Source organism: Bombina bombina, chromosome 2 (genome assembly GCF_027579735.1).
Source record: "Bombina bombina isolate aBomBom1 chromosome 2, aBomBom1.pri, whole genome shotgun sequence".
NCBI classification, from domain to species: Eukaryota; Metazoa; Chordata; class Amphibia; order Anura; family Bombinatoridae; genus Bombina; species Bombina bombina.
This window is the reverse complement of record NC_069500.1, coordinates 590,183,325-590,202,649: the sequence shown is the minus strand read 5'-3', so window position 1 is coordinate 590,202,649 and position 19,325 is coordinate 590,183,325. Positions and strand designations below refer to the sequence as shown.

At 35.7% G+C, this 19,325-nt stretch overlaps 1 protein-coding gene across 1 annotated transcript in view; it reads left to right on the top strand.

The window, feature by feature from the left end:
* The window catches only part of RORB (RAR related orphan receptor B), a 157,607-nt gene that overhangs the window by 119,850 nt on the left and 18,432 nt on the right, over positions 1–19,325 (top strand). Inside the window, exons 8-9 of the mRNA XM_053699973.1 lie at positions 355–462; positions 6,404–6,514. Coding sequence (XP_053555948.1) covers positions 355–462; positions 6,404–6,514 — 219 coding nt within the window. The remainder of the gene's footprint in view (positions 1–354; positions 463–6,403; positions 6,515–19,325) is intronic.

Below are 19,325 nucleotides of genomic sequence, written 5' to 3'. Positions count from 1 at the left end.
CTTGGCCTTTTATATTATAGGATAATTATCATAGCTATATAAAAAAAAAATACAGTTCCCCTTGCCATTGCCCCAAGTTGCCATTGTCACAGTTTGAGAAACTAGTGCTTATGCTATCTGAATCTGAATCATAATTTTAACTTCTATGTCCCTTTAAATCATGCAGCTATTTTTTTATATTTTTTTAACCACAAGATTTCAGTCTGCCCTGGTAATGTCTTTAGTCAGATCATTTAGTTTATTGACAGTACCTCCACTTGGCTGTTCTGTCTCATCTACAGTAATTATTACACACTGAAATGCAGACTATCTCACTGTACAAATTCTTATTTATTATTTTCCTTTTCTTTGCAGGCTGCTTGGAAGTTGTTTTAGTAAGAATGTGCCGTGCCTTCAATCCATTAAACAACACTGTTCTTTTTGAAGGAAAGTATGGTGGAATGCAGATGTTCAAATCATTAGGTAGATATCTATCTATCTATCTATCTATATATATATCTATATCTATCTATCTATCTATCTATCTATCTATCTATCTATCTATCTATCTATCTATCTATATATATATATATATATACATCATTTTTAATAGTTGTTATGATATGTTATGTTTTGTACAACATTCCCATTTTTCTCTCCAAAAATCTCAAATGAATATGATTTTTTAATCAGTGTCTAACTACAACAGCAGGTGTAACATTACTTTACAAATTCACACTCCTTTCTCGCTCACCTGTATTTTTGTAATTCTTGTGTTTTCTTATTTTTCTTTCCATCTGTTTCTCCCTTTATCATTTTGCTTTAATCCTCTTTTTCTGACCCATACACTTTTTTGTTCCCTTTCAGTCATCCTTTTTTTATCGTTCTCTTATTGGTGTCATGTAATTTTCCCCTTTTATTTCTACCTTGTGTGGCTGCCTTCCACATCACATTTTTTCTCTTCCTGGCATTTTTTTTAAATATATTTAGGGACATATCATTATATTGATTTCTTGTACCACCTAGACCAGGGATGGGCAATTATCGGCCCCCCAGATGTTATGGACTACATCTCCCAGAAGGCAGATAGTTGCCCACCCCTGACCTAAAAAGTATTTTAATCCTATATGCAAGTGTTTTTTTTTATTTTAAATTTCTTTTTTGCAACAAAAAAAGATTTAATAAAATATATTTAATGCTATGAAATATCAATATCAAATGTCTTAAGCTCTGAATGCAGATATTGAAAGCAAATTATTCTTTAAAAGCAACATTCGATATTTTACTTACCTGAGACTTTTTAATAATTTTCGCCTAGATTACGAGTTTTGCGTTAGAGGTTGTGCAGTGCTAACGAGCAGTTTTCCCTCACCGCTCACTTACCTACAGCGCTGGTATTACGAGTTTTCAGAAACCCGTTGTTAAAAGACAAGAAGTGAGCGTTGAGCAAAATTTTGCTCATTACCGCACTCCAATTGACCAGCGCTGCTTAAGTCAGTGTTGAGCTGGTGTAACGTGCTCGTGCACGATTTCCCCATAGGAATCAATGGGGAGAGCCGGCTGAAAAAAAGTCTAACACCTGCCAAAAAGCAGCGTAAAATTCAGTAACGCAGCCCCATTGATTCCTATGGGGAAATAAAAGTTATGTCTACGCCTAACACCCTAACATGAACCCCGAGTCTAAACACCCCTAATCTTACACTTATTAACCCCTAATCTGCCGCCCCTGGCATCGCCAACACCTGCATTATATTTTTAACCCCTAATCTGGCGCTCCGGACATCGCCGACACCTGCATTATATTATTAACCCCTAATCTGCCGCTCCGGACACTGCCGCCACCTACATTATATGTATTAACCCCTAACCTGCTGCCCCTAACATCGCAGACACCTACATACTATTTATTAACCCCTAATCTGCCGTCCCCAATGTCGCCGCCACTATATTAAAGTTATTAACCAATAAAACGAAGTCTAACCCTAAACCTAACACCCACTAACTTAAATATAATTTAAATAAATCTAAATAATAATTCCTATCATTAACTAAATTATTACTATTTAAAACTAAATACTTACCTGTAAAATAAATCCTAAGCTAGCTACAATATAACTAATAGTTACATTGTAGCTAGCTTAGGGTTTATTTTTATTTTACAGGCAAGTTTGTATTTATTTTAACTAGGTAGAATAGTTATTAAATAGTTATTAACTATTTAATAACTACCTAGCTAAAATAAATACAAAAGTACCTGTAAAATAAAACCTAACCTAAGTTACAATAACACCTAACACTACACTATAATTAAATACATTTACTAAATTAAATACAATTAAATAAATTACATACAATTAGCTAAATTAAATTAAATTAGCTAAAGTACAACCCCCCCCCCACTAAATGACAGAAAATAATAAACAAATTACAGATATTTAAACTAATTACACCTAATCTAATAGCCCTATTAAAATAAAAAAGCCCCCCCAAATAAAAAAAGACCCTAGCCTAAACTAAATTACCAATAGCCCTTAAAAGAGCCTTTTGCGGGGCATTGCCCCAAAGTAATCAGCCCTTTTACCTGTACAAACACCCCCTAACAGTAAAACCCACCACCCACACAACCAACCCTCAAAATAAAATACTATCTAAAAAAACCTAAGCTCCCCATTGCCCTGAAAAGGGCATTTGGATAGGCATTGCCCTTAAAAGGGCAGTTAGCTCTTTTGCCGCCCAAAGTCCCTAACCTAAAAATAAAACCCACCCAATACACCCTTAAAAAACCTAACACTAACCCCCTGAAGATCAACTTACTGGGAGACGTCTTCATCCAAGCCGGGCCGAAAACCTCAACGAAGCCAGGAGAAGTCTTCATCCAACCCGGGTGAAGTGGTTCTCCAGACGGGCAGAAGTCTTCATCCAGGCAACATCTTCTATCTTCATCCATCTGGTGCGGAGCAGGTCCATCTTCAAAACATACGACGCAGAGCACCCTCTTCTGCCGACGGACTAACAACGAATGAAGGTACCTTTAAGTGACATCATCCAAGATGGCGTCCCTTAGATTCTGATTGGCTGATAGAATTCTATCAGCCAATCGAAATTAAGGTAGAAAAAATCCTATTGGCTGATGCAATCAGCCAATAGGATTGAAGTTCAATCCTATTGGCTGATGCAATCAGCCAATAGGATTTTTTCTACCTTAATTCCGATTGGCTGATAGAATTCTATCAGCCAATCGGAATCTAAGGGACGCCATCTTGGATGACGTCACTTAAAGGTACCTTCATTCATCGTTAGTCCGTCGGCAGAAGAGGAGGCTCCACATCAGATTTCTTGAAGATGGACCCGCTCCGCGTCGGATGGATAAATATAGAAGATGCAGTATGGATGAAGACTTCTGCCCGTCTGGAGGACCACTTCGCTCAGCTTGGATGAAGACTTCTCCCGGCTTCGTTGAGGACTTCTGCCCAGCTTGGATGAAGATGTCTCCCGGTAAGTTTATCTTCAGGGGGTTAGTGTTAGGTTTTTTAAGGGTGTATTGGGTGGGTTTTATTTTTTAGATTAGGGTTTGGGTGGCAAAAGAGCTAAGTGCCCTTTTAAGGGCAATGCCCATCCAAATGCCCTTTTCAGGGCAATGGGGAACTTAGTTTTTTTTAGATAGTATTTTATTTGGGGGGTTGGTTGTGTGGGTGGTGGGTTTTACTGTTGTGGGGGTTGTTTGTATTTTTTTTTACAGGTAAAAGAGCTGATTACTTTGGGGCAATGCCCCGCTAAAGGCCCTTTTAAGGGCTATTGGTAGTTTAGTTTAGGCTAGGTTTTTACCTAGTTAAAATAAATACAAGCTTGCCTGTAAAATAAAAATAAATCCTAAGATAGCTACAATGTAACTATTAGGTATATTGTAGCTAGTTTAGGGTTTATTTTACAGGTAAGTATTTAGTTTTAAATAGGAATAATTTAGTTAATGATAGGAATATTTATTTAGATTTATTTAAATTATATTTAAGTTAGTGGGTGTTAAGTTTAGGGTTAGACTTAGGTTTAGGAGTTAATAACTTTAATATAGTGGCGGCGACGTTGGGGGTGTCAGATTAGGGGTTAATAAATGTAGGTAGGTGGCGGCGATGTTAGGGACGGCAGATTAGGGGTTAATAATATTTAACTAATATTTGCGAGGCGGGAGTGTGGCGGTTTAGGGGTTAATATGTTTATTATGTTGGGGGCGGCAGATTAGGGGTTAATAAGTGTAGGTAGGTGGCAGCGACATTGGGGGCGGCAGATTAGGGGTTAATAAATATAATGTAGGTGTCGGCGATGTTGGGGGCAGCAGATTAGAGGTTCATAAATATAATGTAGGTTGCGGCCATGTCCGGAGCGGCAGATTAGGGGTTAAAATTTTTATTTTAGTATTTGCGATGCGGGAGGGCCTCAGTTTAGGGGTTAATAGGTAGTTTATTGGTGTTAGTGTACTTTTTAGCACTTTAGTTATGAGTTTTATGCTACGGCGTTGTACCATAAAACTACTGACTTTTAAATGCGTTAGGACTCTTGACAGGAGAGCGTGTACCGCTCACTTTTTGGCCTCCTAGGACAGATTTGTAATACCGGTGCTATGGAAGTGCCATAGAAAAAAGACTTTACAAAGTTTACGTAAGTCGTTTTGCTGTAAAACCAAAAAAGTGTGCGGTGACCCTAAACCTTCAAGACTTGTAATACCAGCGGGCGTAAAAATGCAGGGTTAGGACCTCTTAACGCTGCTTTTTTACCCTAACGCACAACTCGTAATCTAGTCGTTTATTTGCTGTGATTGTATGATATGTGAAAAAAAAATCTTTTGAAAATGGAAAAGTCTGTCCAGTCACAAATATGTCACAGTGCCACATGTATCGACATACTGGAATAAAAATCTTTGTCAACAACATAGAAATGTATAAATTATTAAAGGGAATCCAGCTGTGGTTAAAAGAGTAAAACCTACAGTTGCACTGTCTGTAATTTAATGTTTTCATTAAAATTAAAATATTAAAATACTTGTAGGTAACCAGGATACCAGTGAATGTTGATCTATGACTTAATTTGATCGTGATATTGGATATTGTGGGTGGTTTTTAAACATTATGGGCTTGATTACAAGTGGAGCATTATTTTATCATGCACCTGTAAAGGGGCACATTTGCTAGTTTACAGGTGCACGTTAAATAACCAGCCATTACAAGTGGCTGGGTAAAGCTCCAGTGAGTTTGCAGTAGCACTTTGCGCTAAGCGTAATTAACCAGAGGTCAGACCTCTGTTAATTAAAAAAGTCCCCCAATTGCCCCCATAATAAAGTATACAGTTCCTTATATAAAAAAAATATGAGCATCTTTATTTTTTGTAAAAAAAAACCCCCAGCACAAACCAGTTATAAGGGGTTAAAGTGAGGGGATGTGGGGTGTTTGAGAAAAAATGGCCCTGAAAAGTGCCTTTACATTGTGGTCTATGGGGACTGTGTTTAAAACTGCAAATAAATATGTATTTGCTTATATACATACTGTATATTTTTTTGTGCTAATATGTGTATATACACATATAAACACATAAATATATATGTATATACACATATAAACACATAAATATATATATATATATACACATATAAACACATAAATATATATATATATATATATATATATATATATATATATATACACATATAAACACATATATATATATATATATATATATATATATATATATATACAAATATATTTTAAATTTGTTGCTCAATGCTGCGCGACTTACCCCCTGCGCTGAGCTAGGTTCCTTGCCGTGTCTCACAACATCAGAACGAGGCTCTCATTGGAGCCTATAGAATCGGGCTCTCATGAGCACAATGCTTCCAGGCAATGTGAATGTGAGGTCACGTTCACATTGTGCTTAACTTGTAATACTAGCAGACATTTGCATTAGCTGGTGTTACTGAGTGTAGAGCAAATACTGCGCTCATGAAAGTGCAATTTTGCGCTCCACTGGTAATCTAGACCTATATATACTTTATCTAAACTGCTTATCTATTGTTTGCATTTTATTAATGTTGTATGAATGCACATAACCTTCCTATATTCTTTATAATCATACTGATTATATTTTCAATTATTCATTCAATTACACAGAAATAAAAACGACTATAAATTGCACTAAAAAAATAGCTTTGTGTAAAATGGTATTAAAAAGATGAAAACAAAAATCTATTGTTTAAAACAATTAAATCTAGCCTTTTTTTCTCTCCACATGATGCTGATTGAAAATTGAAGATTTTTAACTAAGTGACACACTTTACTCCAATAACACCTGTTTGGTTGACAAGGCTACAAGCTGTGTTCTTGGCAGAATTGAACAATGATTAACATCCATTTTTCAATTTGGTTTCCTTGGCCTGCAGGTTCTGATGATTTAGTGAATGAAGCTTTTGACTTTGCAAAGAGTTTATGCTCCCTCCAATTGACGGAAGAGGAAATTGCACTGTTTTCTGCAGCCGTACTGATATCTCCAGGTAATGATATTTATAATAAAGAATATTATGTCCCAAATGAGATATATAGCATATGTCATGAGGAGGCCATAAGGAAATTCCCTTCAAGCAAAAATACTACCTAGGATTCCCCTTACATGTTATTGTTTCTAATTTTATGAATTATTATAGAATAGCTTTTGAATGTACAGTTACTAGTCACATTTGAAGGTTTTTCAGTTGATTTATATATTATTATTATTAAATGTTATTCCATTAGCTTAGATTTCATCCATAACATGTTTGTAAATAATTACTTTTCAGAAAGTGTAAAATGGTTGCTTGAATTGTTGATGACTTTTACCTCAGGAAAAAAAAAAAACTACTGAAGCTGATAGTTTCACTTCATCAATGTAGATAGTTTATTACAAAGTAGTAAAAGCTGAGTCAAATGACAGAAAAAAGCGATGTCATTCCTTGTGCAAGATGTTATTAAAGGAGAAAAATCAATTAATTCTCATACTGATAAAGCCTAACGGCTAGATTACGAGTCTTGCTTTATGAGTAAAAAAGCAGCGTTAAACCTCATAAAGCTGCTTTTTTACTACCGCTGGTATTATGAGTCTTGCAGATTTAGGGGCACTGCACACTTTTTTGGCCTTACCGCAAATCAACTTACGCAATTTGCGTATAGTCTTTTTTCAATGGGACTTCCATAGCGCCGGTATTACGAGCTTGTCCTGGGAGGCCAATAAGTGAGAGGTACACCCTATCCCATCAAGATTTGTACCACATTCTAAAGTCAGTAGTTATGAGTTTTACACTGCAAAGCCTTAGCATAAAACTCATAACTAAAGTTCTAAAACGTACACTAACACCCATAAACTACCTATTAGCCCCTAAAACGAGGCCCTCCCGCATCACAAACACTAAAATAAAATTATTAACCCCTAATCTGCTGCTCCTGACATCACCTCCACTATAATAAACATATTAACCCCTAAACCGCCACACTCCCGCCTCGCAAACATTAGTTAAATATTATTAACCCCTAATCTGCCATCCCTAACATCGCCGCCACCTACCTACATGTATTAACCCCTAATCTGCCACACCCAACGTCGCTGCCACTATATTATGTTTATTAACCCCTAAATCTAAGTCTAACCCTAACCCTAACACCCCCTAACTTAAATATAATTAAAATAAATATAAATAAAAATTACTATCATTAACTAAATAATTCCTATTTAAAACTAAATACTTACCTATAAAATAAACCCTAAACTAGATACAATATAACTAAAAGTTACATTGTAGCTAGCTTAGGGTTTATTTTTATTTTACAGGCAAGTTTGTATTTATTTTAACTAGGTAGAATAGTTACTAAATAGTTATTAACTATTTAATAACTATCTAGCTAAAATAAATACAAATTGACCTGTAAAATAAAACCTAACCTAAGTTACACTAGCACCTAACCTAACCCTACAATTACATTAATTCCCTAAATTAAATACATTTAACTAAATTCAAAACAATTAGCTAAATTACAAAAAAACAAACACTAAATTACAGAAAATAAAAAACAAATTACAAGATCTTTAAACTAATTACACCTAATCCAATAGCCCTATCAAAATAAAAAAAGCCCACCCAAAATAAAAAAACCCTAGCCTAAACTAAACTAAACTACCAATAGCCCTTAAAAGGGCCTTTTGCTGGGCATTGCCCCAAAGAAATCAGCTCTTTTACCTGTAAAAAAAAAAATAGAAACAACCCCCCCAACAGTAAAACCCACCACCCACACAACCAACCCCCCAAATAAAACCCTAACTAAAAAAACCTAAGCTCCCCATTGCCCTGAAAAGGGCATTTGGATGGGCATTGCCCTTAAATCCTAACACTAACCCTCAAAGATCCACTTACCAGGAGAAATCTTCATCCAAGTGGCAAGATGTCCTCAACGAAGCTGGCAGAAGTGGTCCTCCAGATGGGCAGAAGTGGTCCTCCAGACGGGCAGAAGTCTCCACCCAGAGGGCATCTTCTATCTTCATCCTTCCGACGCTGAGCGGCTCCATCTTCAAGACATCCGGCGCGGAGCATCCTCTTCAATCGACGTCTTCTTGCTGAATGAAGGTTCCTTTAAATGACGTCATCCAAGATGGCGTCCCTTAGATTCCGATTGGCTGATAGAATTCTATCAGCCAATCGGTATTAAGGTTGAAAAAATCCTATTGGCTGATGCAATCAGCCAATAGGATTCAACTTCAATCCTATTGGCTGATTTGATTGAACTTCAATCCTATTGGCTGATTTGTTCAGCCAATAGGATTGAAGTTCAATCCTATTGGCTGATTGCATCAGCCAATAGGATTTTTTCAACCTTAATTCCAATTGGCTGAATTCTATCAGCCAATTGGAATCTAAGGGACACCATCTAGGATGATGTCATTTAAAGGAACCTTCATTCAGCAAGAAGACGTCGATTTAAGAGAATGCTCTGCGCTGAATGTCTTGAAGATGGAGCCGCTCCACGTCGGAAGGGTGAAGATAGAAGATGCCGTTTGGGTGAAGACTTCTGCCCATCTGGAGGACCACTTCTGCCTGTCTGGAGGACCACTTCTGCTGGATTTGTTGAGGACATCTTTCCACTTGGATGAAGACTTCTCCCGGTAAGTGGATCTTCGGGGGTTAGTGTTAGGATTTTTTAAGGATGTATTGGGGGGGTTTTATTTTTAGGTTAGGGCTTTGCGCCACAATAGAGCTAAATGCCCTTTTAAGGGCAATGCCCATCCAAATGCCCTTTTCAGGGCAATGGGGAGCTTAGTTTTTTTAGTTAGGGTTTTATTTGGGGGTTTGGTTGTGTGGGTGGTTGGTTTTACTGTTGGGGGGGATTGCTTGTATTTGTTTTTTACAGGTAAAAGAGTTGATTTATTTGGGGCAATGCCCTGCAAAAGGTCCTTTTAAGGGCTATTGGTAGTTTAGTTTAGGCTAGGTTTTTTTTTAATTCTGGGTGTTTTTTTTTTATTTTGATAGGGCTATTAGATTAGGTGTAATTAGTTTAAAGATCTTGTAATTTGTTTTTTATTTTCTGTAATTTAGTGTTTTTTTTGTAATTTAGCTAATTGTTTTGAATTTAGTTAATTGTATTTAATTTAGGGAATTTATTTAATTGTAGGGTTAGTTTTATGTTAGTGTAAGACAGGTTAGGTTTTATTTTACAGGTGAATTTGTATTTATTTTAGCTAGGTAGTTAGTAAATAGTTAATAACTATTTAGTAACTATTCTACCTAGTTAAAATAAATACAAACTTGCCTGTAAAATAAAAATAAACCCTAAGCTAGGTACAATGTAACTATTAGGTATATTGTAGCTAGTTTAGGGTTTATTTTACAGGTAAATATTTAGTTTTAAATAGGAATTATTTAGGTAATGATAGTAATTTTTATTTATATTTATTTTAATTATATTTAAGTTAGGGGGTGTTAGGGTTAGACTTACATTTAGGGTTTAATAAATATAATATAGTGGCGGCAACATTGGGGGCGGCAGATTAGGGGGTAATAAATGTAGGTAGGTGGTGGCGATGTTAGGGGCGGCAGATTAGGGGTTAATAATATTTAACTAGTGTTTGCGATGCAGGAGTATGGCGGTGTAGGGGTTAATATGTTTATTATAGTGGCGGCGACGTTGGGAGCGGCAGATTAGGGGTTAATAACAGTATGTAGGTGTCGGCGATGTTGTGGGCAGCAGATTAGAGATTAATAAATATAATGTAGGTGGCGGCGATGTTGGGGGCAGAAGATTAGGGGTTCATAAGTATAATGTAGGTGTCGGCGATGTCGGGGGCGGCAGATTAGGGTTTAATAAGTGTAAGATTAGGGGTGTTTAGACTCGGGGTTCATGTTAGTGTGCTAGGTGTAAACATAAAATGTGTTTCCCCATAGGAATCAATGAGGTTGCATTACTGAGATTTACGCTGCTTTATTGCAGGTGTTAGACTTTTTTTCAGCCGGCTCTCCCCATTGATGTCTATGGGGAAATGCACGAGCACAACCAGCTCACCGCTGACTTAAGCAGCGCTGGTATTGGAGTGCGGTATGGAGCTCAATTTTGCTCTACGCTCACTTCTTGCCTTTTAACGCCGGGTTTATAAAAACCTGTAATACCAGAGCTGTAGGAAAGTGAGCGGTGACAATAACGTGCAAGTTAGCAACGCACCCCTCTTAACGCAAAACTCGTAATCTGGCCGTATGTGATTAGAGGCACTTATACAAGTAATTGCATTTATAATGAAAAGGACAGTGTACTCAGGCAATCAACAGATAAGAGTTTGTTGTATTCAAAGTAGCTGCGTGAATTTCAGTTGAGCTTGACTTTCGCTTCCATCACTCCATTGAAGATTGATTTCTGCTGATGCCTCTTGTTTATATAGCTTTCTATAGCCAATATATCAATACTGACATATAGGTGACAATTTGAAGAGGCAAAAACAGCTTTTTAAAATGGAAAAATTAAATATTTGTAAACAATTTAAATGACTCACTGAGAACATGCTAAAGGACAGAAAAGGACAGACAATGTTACAGTACATTGTCCTTTAAAAATCTCCATGTGGCCTAATTTACTTCTTAAGTGGTCTCGTACCATATTTTGAAACATATCAACAACATGTTGAAAAACTTAATTGCACAGATTCCCAGTCACTTTGACAAATGTAATCATTCTGCCTGTATATATATTACTAAGGAAGAAGCAATTTGGATTAGATGATTAGATTTAGCTACGCTTTACACTTGAGGGTTACATCCTGATTTTTTATCTTTTCCCACTTATTTTAGCCTTAGAATTTAACTCTTTATTAATTATTGTTTAAATGTTATTATTTTATTTTAATTCTCAAATGATATGCATTTTCTATGCAGATATTGTTTTATACATACATTTTAACATGCACATTGCAAATATACCCTTCTGTTAGCTTGTAGTGGACATTTAGTGAGGGTTGATGGTTTGATTTCTGATCTCACACTTTGAGAATGAGATGTTTAACCAAAAATGTTGCTAAATCCTTTACATGGAACATCAATACAATTTCTTGCTTTTTTAACTTATGCTGAGTGCAGCAGCATTGTAGAATTCTTATTTATTTTTCATAAGCAGCCTATATAATTATTTCTTAGCTGAAACATTTGGACATTCATCAAGTTGACGCATATAGAGAATTACTTGAAAAAATATTGCCTAATTTCAATGTTGCACAATTATCTGCCCATAAAGGGCTAGATTACAAGTGGAACACAAAATATTGCTTTTTCTAAAATGATATTTGCACTCCACTTAGTAATACCAGCGCACACAAATGTTTGCCGGTATTACAAGTCAGGTGCAATGTGAACGCGAGCTCGCATTTATACATACATACACATTAACACATAAATATATGTATACAAGCATATGCATATATATTTACAGAGAACACCCAGTTCCCCATAGACTGTATATAAGTATATACCGTACATATATATTTACAGAGAACACGCAGTTCCCCATAGACTGCTATGTTAACCCCTAAAAACTGCTTCATGCTAGTATTTTTTATTTTACAAAATGCACTACACACTTTATTTTGGGGGCAATTGTGGCACATTTAGAAAATTAATCAGAGATCTGGTTAATTTTCAGAGCACTAATTGCTACCGTGAGCTGGCGGTAGCAATAACTAGCCTCTTGCAATGGTTGGATATTTATGGGTGAATTTGCTTGTCTACCGACATGCAATAAATTAGCGTTCCACTTGTAATTTAGCCCAAATTTTCTAGTTCCTATTTCAGTATTGTTTGCTTGTTTTCTGATAGGTGGACATTCTCATAGCAATTAAGAAGGATCAGGATTTATAAATAACATGTATATAAAAGGAATTCACTGCATTAATTTCTAAATCAAATATGATGCAATATGAAAACATATTTAAGATACATGGTGATGTTTACTTTTAATGAATGACTCCGACAGACTGATCTTCCTCACACATCACTCCTTATCTGCTGCACCTCTCTGTCTGTCCCTCCACAGACCACCTCTAGCCTCCAGAATAAAACTCAAAATTCTGACCCTAACAATCAAGGTTTTCAATAACACTGCTCCTCTATATCTGTGCTCTTGGATGCAGATACTCTCTTATTAGTTTTCTTCACGCTACCCAAGACCTATCTCTCCTCCTCTCTCATAATCTTCTCACGTTCCCATCTACAGGACTTCTCCAGTTTGTCCCCAATCTTGTGGAAATATCTGCCTCATTCCACAAGACTCATTGCTAGCTTTTAAAGTTTCATGCATTATAGAGAAACTCTTCAGTTCAGAGATGCTAACAATCTATTTTGTCTATTACTGCCTCTTATAAATGTTACCAATTTAGTTCACAGCTATGTTTTTTTTGCACTGCTGAATCTGTCGGTGCCTTACACATAAATAATAATAATAATATGGATGCCATTTTTAATAAATGCACAGTTAATATTTTTACTTTATAAATATATTCCCAAAATAAGATTACAAGTCATTGAAGAGTTGTTGAGTGACTGGGTGTACTGTTGTACAATATATTTTTTTTTATAATAGTAAACAAAATTTAATAAAATACATTTATACAATATATACATTTAACACTTTTTGCAGCGCAGAAAAGGGACCACACTAAATTGATGCAGTGCTAATTTTTAGTTAACTATTTGGCATTTAATAAAATGTATTTTAGTCTGTTCTCATGTGACAAAATAATATGGATTAAAGCTTCCCATAGTAGTAAATGTTAGTTGTAAATGGAAACAAACAATCATAAAAATAGTGATAATTTTGTACACTTGTTTTAATTTTAAGTAAAAATTACTGTAAGTGAATACAGATACAGTATATAAAGTAATTTGTAAAGTGTTGGGGTTCTCAACAAGTTCTTTCTTCACTACATTGTTAAAGGGACACTGAACCCACTTTTGTTTTCTTTCATGATTCAGATAGAGCATAAAATTTTAAGCAACTTTATAATTTTTTCCTATTATCAAATTTTCTTCATTCTAATCTCTTGGTATCTTTATTTGAAATGAAAGAATGTAAGTTTAGATACTAGCCCATTTTTGGCGAACAACCTGGGTTGTTCTTGTTGATTGGTTGATAAATTCATCCACCAATAAAAAAAGTTCTGTCCAGATTTCTAAACCAAAAAAAAAAAGCTTAGATGCCTTCTTTTTCAAATAAAGATAGCAAGAGAACAAAGAAAAAATGATAATAGGAGGTAATTAGAAAGTTGCTTAAAATTGCATGCTTTAATCTGAATCATGAAAGAAAAAAATTGGTTTCAGTGTTCCTTTAACCTAAGATATATGGGTTATTAAAACTGGTTTACTGGACATGAGCACATGCAGTTTAATCTCTTATACCTGCTCTGTGACATGGAATGCAAATTTTTGCAAGTTCCAGTCAAAATAATGTTTGGTTTAAATATCTTTTTGATATAAATAGTAAGGATGCACTTTTTATAGGAGTAAATATTTTATAATTAGTCAAGTATACAGTGCTGTAAAATTGGAGGCACAGATTAAATTAATTTTCAATAGTTGGTTTTGGAATTCTATTTTCAGTATTAAAAGCCTTTGTTTTATTTTTATGATTACTTTTAGTTGTTTGCCATCAGTAAAAGATAGATCTATACTGTGTAATCAGTCATAAATTTGATGCTTCAGTAAAGATTTGAATTGCTTTTCATTCTGGTCTATGTTTATGTAACTATATTGCTGTGAGTTATAAATATTATTTTCTTCATACAATAACAATTGATTGGGAGTTTGTTAAGAGATTAATGAACCCACTGCTTGAAACTAATATAACATAATGTGCTGTTATGGTTAGTGTCAATCATCAGGCAGCTTTGAGGAGGTAGTGATAACATATGCTGGACATAAGGTTTAAAGGGGCATGGCCAATATTTACTATAATTAATTTACTGTTAGGTAAAGTGTTTTTAAATGAGTATATCAATGTAAATTAAACAAGTACAGTTTGCATCTAAAATAATTTATGTTGCTGACTGCCCAGGCATGTAATGCTCTTTTTTTTTTTTTTAAAGAAAAACTATTATAATTCTGTCTAAAATGTAGGATAAAATAATCCCCAGCAGAGTCTATGTATTAGATAAGTGCATTCATGCACTTTAGGAACTAAAAAATACGGAACAAGGAGGCCACAAGCCGCTTTCGGCTATTTTTGGAGACAGATTTATTCTTTTAAAAGTACAGCACACTGAGACCTGTGCTCCAAAAGGAGCTAAATGTGGCTTGCGGCCACCTTTTTCTGTATTCGTTAGTTCCTGAAGTGCACGAATGTGCAAATCTACTATGTATGTACTAAAATAAGGAAAGAGCTATTAACAGGATGGGATCGCAGATCTCAGAGAAGCAGTAAGTATCCTTAATATTTGTTCAATTTAAATATTTATTTATATATGTACAACATATATCAGCAATTAAGCTCCACATTACAAAATATATGCATATAAATAAATATTTTTAAAACATTAAAACCACCCTTTCTTAGCAAAATGTCATGATTTTACACTCATTGAAAAACCTCTATGTTTGCTGTGGTCAGGTAGAGACACGTTTAAATAAACTTTTGCACTGATCAAGCAGTAACTTTGTAGACTATTGCAGAGTTAAGCATTCTGGGTCCTCTTCAAACCATTAGTGGCAAAATGTGGTAAATTACAGAAAAAGCAGGTAAAATTAATAATAAACATGCATTGCAATATTTATTTTACAATTTGCTGTCCAGCTTCAGGTAAAATAATAATAAAAATGAAGAATTGAACTGCAGCCAATTAGCATCAACAGTGCGAGGTCATGAACTCTTTTACTGTGATCTCATGAGATTTGACTTAACTCTCATGAGATTTCATTGTAAACTTCCTTAAACTGAATAGGGAAATAACATGAGTGTGAATGAGGCTCACTCCCTTGCCTGTCCCGGGACAGACATACTGATTTGCTGCTTAAAGTCCTTAACAGTGGGGTGTGAATACTAGGAATTTTGAGGTAAAATATCTTTCTTTTTTACATAGAAATGTTCAGGTGATATTTTCTAGTCAGTTTTTTACAGCTATGCTGCATCACTTTCAAGTGTTTCAACATTTGGGTAGCATGGCTCTTTAAGTTATCTCTTATATGCCATTTGTAAAAGTCAAAATTTAACTTTTTAAACAAATATTTAATGTACTCCTATTATCTGATATGATTAGTTTGAGTTTCATAGTGCCATAGTGCCTTTAATATAGATAGTACAACATACTAATAAGGTATGTTATGTAATAAAATGTTGTTTTAATAAACTTATTGTTCTATTAGCCTGCTGTATCAATACACATTGCTCTCACATTGCTGTCTCTGCTGAGAAACACATTCTCCTTTTTGTCAATACATTTGTTGGAACACTGCAGTCCTCGTGTGTAAAATGTTTTTTGCTTGCTACTAACTAGAAAGCTTTGGAGATGGAGACTGACAGAGAAACCTTCTGGGTATCTTCTTATGATTAATTTGTTTTACCACAGACCGTCATGGTGCATTTTCATTTAGCTCTGCAGGATAAAGTCAGTTTTATGGTTGTACAGCATTTTTAATTTTTAACTTTGGAATATTAATCTATTCTTTGCTACAAGGCATTGTTCTACCTATCTCCTTGATTATTTTACATGCTAATATTGCTAATCCTTTTTCAAACATGTCCAAACTTTTCATCAAATTCCAAAATAAGTATCTCAAAGCAACTATCCTCTTCAAATAACTGTTTCTTTGAAGCTTACCTCAGACAAGAGATTCCCCAGAGCAAAGTAAATTGGACAATGATTTGAAATGCAACACATCATAGAGATATTCCCTCGTTCACTCCGCTGCATACAATAAGTGAATGGATGAGAAAAAAAATCTTTTTTCTAGAGCTGGGTAATGAAAAGAAAGGCTAATGCCATTTCATCTAGTATATTAGTATCTTAGTGAAGATATTAGTAAACTATTATGCACACTTCCGGGTGGGAAGGTAAGGCACTATAGGAGGAAGTTTCATTCTTTTTAGACATTTTTGAAGTATTGTCAGGGAACAGTGGACTTACAATTATGAGTTTTAAAACCTATTACATTTATTTTATTTTGTTTGCTAGGTTAAAATGGGCATTAGAGTGTGAGTTAGTGAACTAAGCAAGGTGTTCCTTAATTTTTTTTCCCAACTTAGGGTTTGTTGACTTTTAGTTTGTAAAAATTAAGCCGTAAGCTACCAAATTAGCCAATAGTGAACAGTAGTTTATGGCTCCATTTTAATACCAGGTTTAAATTTAAATATTTCGCTCAAAACATGCAGTCAGTATTTTCATGTATGTTTAAATTAAAGCAAAAATGCTTCTAGTCAAAGTTATAACTGTTTTAGCATTAACATTTTTCTCTGTACGTGCATGCGAAGCATAGCTAGGTATTCTCAGTGCACCAGCATTTTAAATACTGCAGCTGTTCAGAGAGCCAGTGGGGCTTGTAACATGTAAGCAATTAACCCCTTAACGACCAAGGACGTACGCCACACGTCCTCAAAAAAAATACAGTTAATGACCGAGGACATGTGGCGTACGTCCTTGGTCTGGAAAGCAGCTGGAAGCGATCCTGCTCGCTTCCAGCTGCTTTCCGGTTATTGCAGTGATGCCTCGATAGCGAGGCATCCTGCAATAACCCCCCTTGGCCATCCGATGCAGAGAGAGCCACTATGTGGCCCTCTCTGCACCGGACATTGGTGGCCGGTATCGTTGGTGGGTGGGAGCAAGTCTGGGAGGTGGGTGGGCGGCCATCGATGTGCCGAGTGGAGTGTAGGGGGGCGGGATCGGGACAGATGGGGGCACGCACGGGAGCGCGCGCGCGCGTGCACGGGGGGCGGCGGACGGACGCGTGCACGGGGTGGGAGCGGGAGGGAACCGCTACACTGCAGAAAAAAAAAAAGGTTAAGAAACGTTAAAAAAAAAACAAGTATTAAAAAAAATAAATGATCATGAAGGGGTGGGGGGTTGGTCTTGGGGGGGGAAGCTACACTACAGAAAAGGGTAATAAAAAAAACAAAAAACATACTTTTTGTTACTAAACTGGGTAACAAAAAGTATGGCGCCCATTAAGGCAGATGGGGAGGGTTAGAAAGCTGTTTGGTGGGGGATCAGTGAGGTTGGGGGCTAAGGGGGGATCCTACACAGCAGCATATGTAAATATGCCAAAACAAAAACAAAAAAAACCCCCAAATATAGCTTTTATTTTAGTACTGGCAGAGTTTCTGCCAATACTTAAGATGGCGGGGACAATTGTGGGGTGGGGGAGGGAAGAGAGCTGTTTGGGAGGGATCAGGGGGCCTGATGTTTTAGGTGGGAGGCTGAGCTCTACACTAAAGCTAAAATTAACCCTGCAAGCTCCCTACAAGCTACATAATTAACCCCATCACTGCTAGCCATAATACATGTGTGATGCGCAGCGGCATTTGGCGGCCTTCTAATTACCACAAAGCAACGTCAAAGCCATATATGTCTGCTATTTCTGAATAAAGGGGATACCAGAGAAGCATTTACAACCATTTGTGTAAATAATTGCACAAGCTGTTTGTAAATGATTTCAGTGAGAAACCTAAAATTGTGAAAAATTTAAAGTTTTTTTTAATTTGATCGCATTTGGCGGTGAAATGGTGGCATGAAATATACCAAAATTGGCCTAGATCAATACTTTGGGTTGTCTACTACACTAAAGCTAAAATTACCCCTAAAAGCTCCCTACATGCTCCCTAATTAACCCCTTCACTGCTGGGCATAATACACGTGTAGTGCGCAGTGGCATTTAGCAGCCTTCTAATTACCAAAAAGCAACGCCAAAGCCATATATGTCTGCTATTTCTGAACAAAGGGGATCCCAGAGAATAATTTACAATAATTTAAGCCATAATTGCACAAGCTGTTTGTAAATAATTTCAGTGAGAAACCGAAAGTTTGTGAAAAAATTAGTGAAAAAGAGAACAATTTTTTGTATTTAATCGCATTTGACGGTGAAATAGTGGCATGAAATATACCAAAATGGGCCTAGATCAATACTTTGGGATGTCTACTAAAAAAAAATATATACATGTCATTGGATATTCAGAGATTCCTGAAAGATATTAGTGTTCTAATGTAACTAGCGCTAATTTTGAAAAATAATGGTTTGGAAATAGCAAAGTGCTACTTGTATTTATGGCCCTATAACTTACAAAAAAAGCAAAGAAGATGTAAACATTGGGTATTTATAAACTCAGGACAAAATTTAGAAACTATTTAGCATGGGTGTTTTTTGGTGGTTGTAGATGTGTAAGATTTTGGGGGTCAAAGTTAGAAAAAGTGTGTTTTTTTCCCTTTTTTCCTCATATTTTATAATTTTTTTTATAGTAAATTATAAGATATGATGAAAATAATGGTATTTTTAGAAAGCCCATTTAATGGCGAGAAAAAAACGTATATAATATGTGTGGGTACAGTAAATGAGTAAGAGGAAAATTACAGCTAAACACAAACACAGCAGAAATGTAAAAATAGCCTTGGTCCCAAACGGACAACAAAAGTGCTGTGGTCATTAAGGGGTTAAAGCGACACTGAACCCAATTTTTTTCTTTCGTGATTCAGATAGAGCATGACATTTTAAACAACTTTCTAATTTACTCCTATTATCAAATTTTATTCATTCTCTTGGTATCTTTATTTGAAATGCAAGAATGTAAGTTTAGATGCTGGCCCATTTTTGGTGAACAACCTAGGTTGTC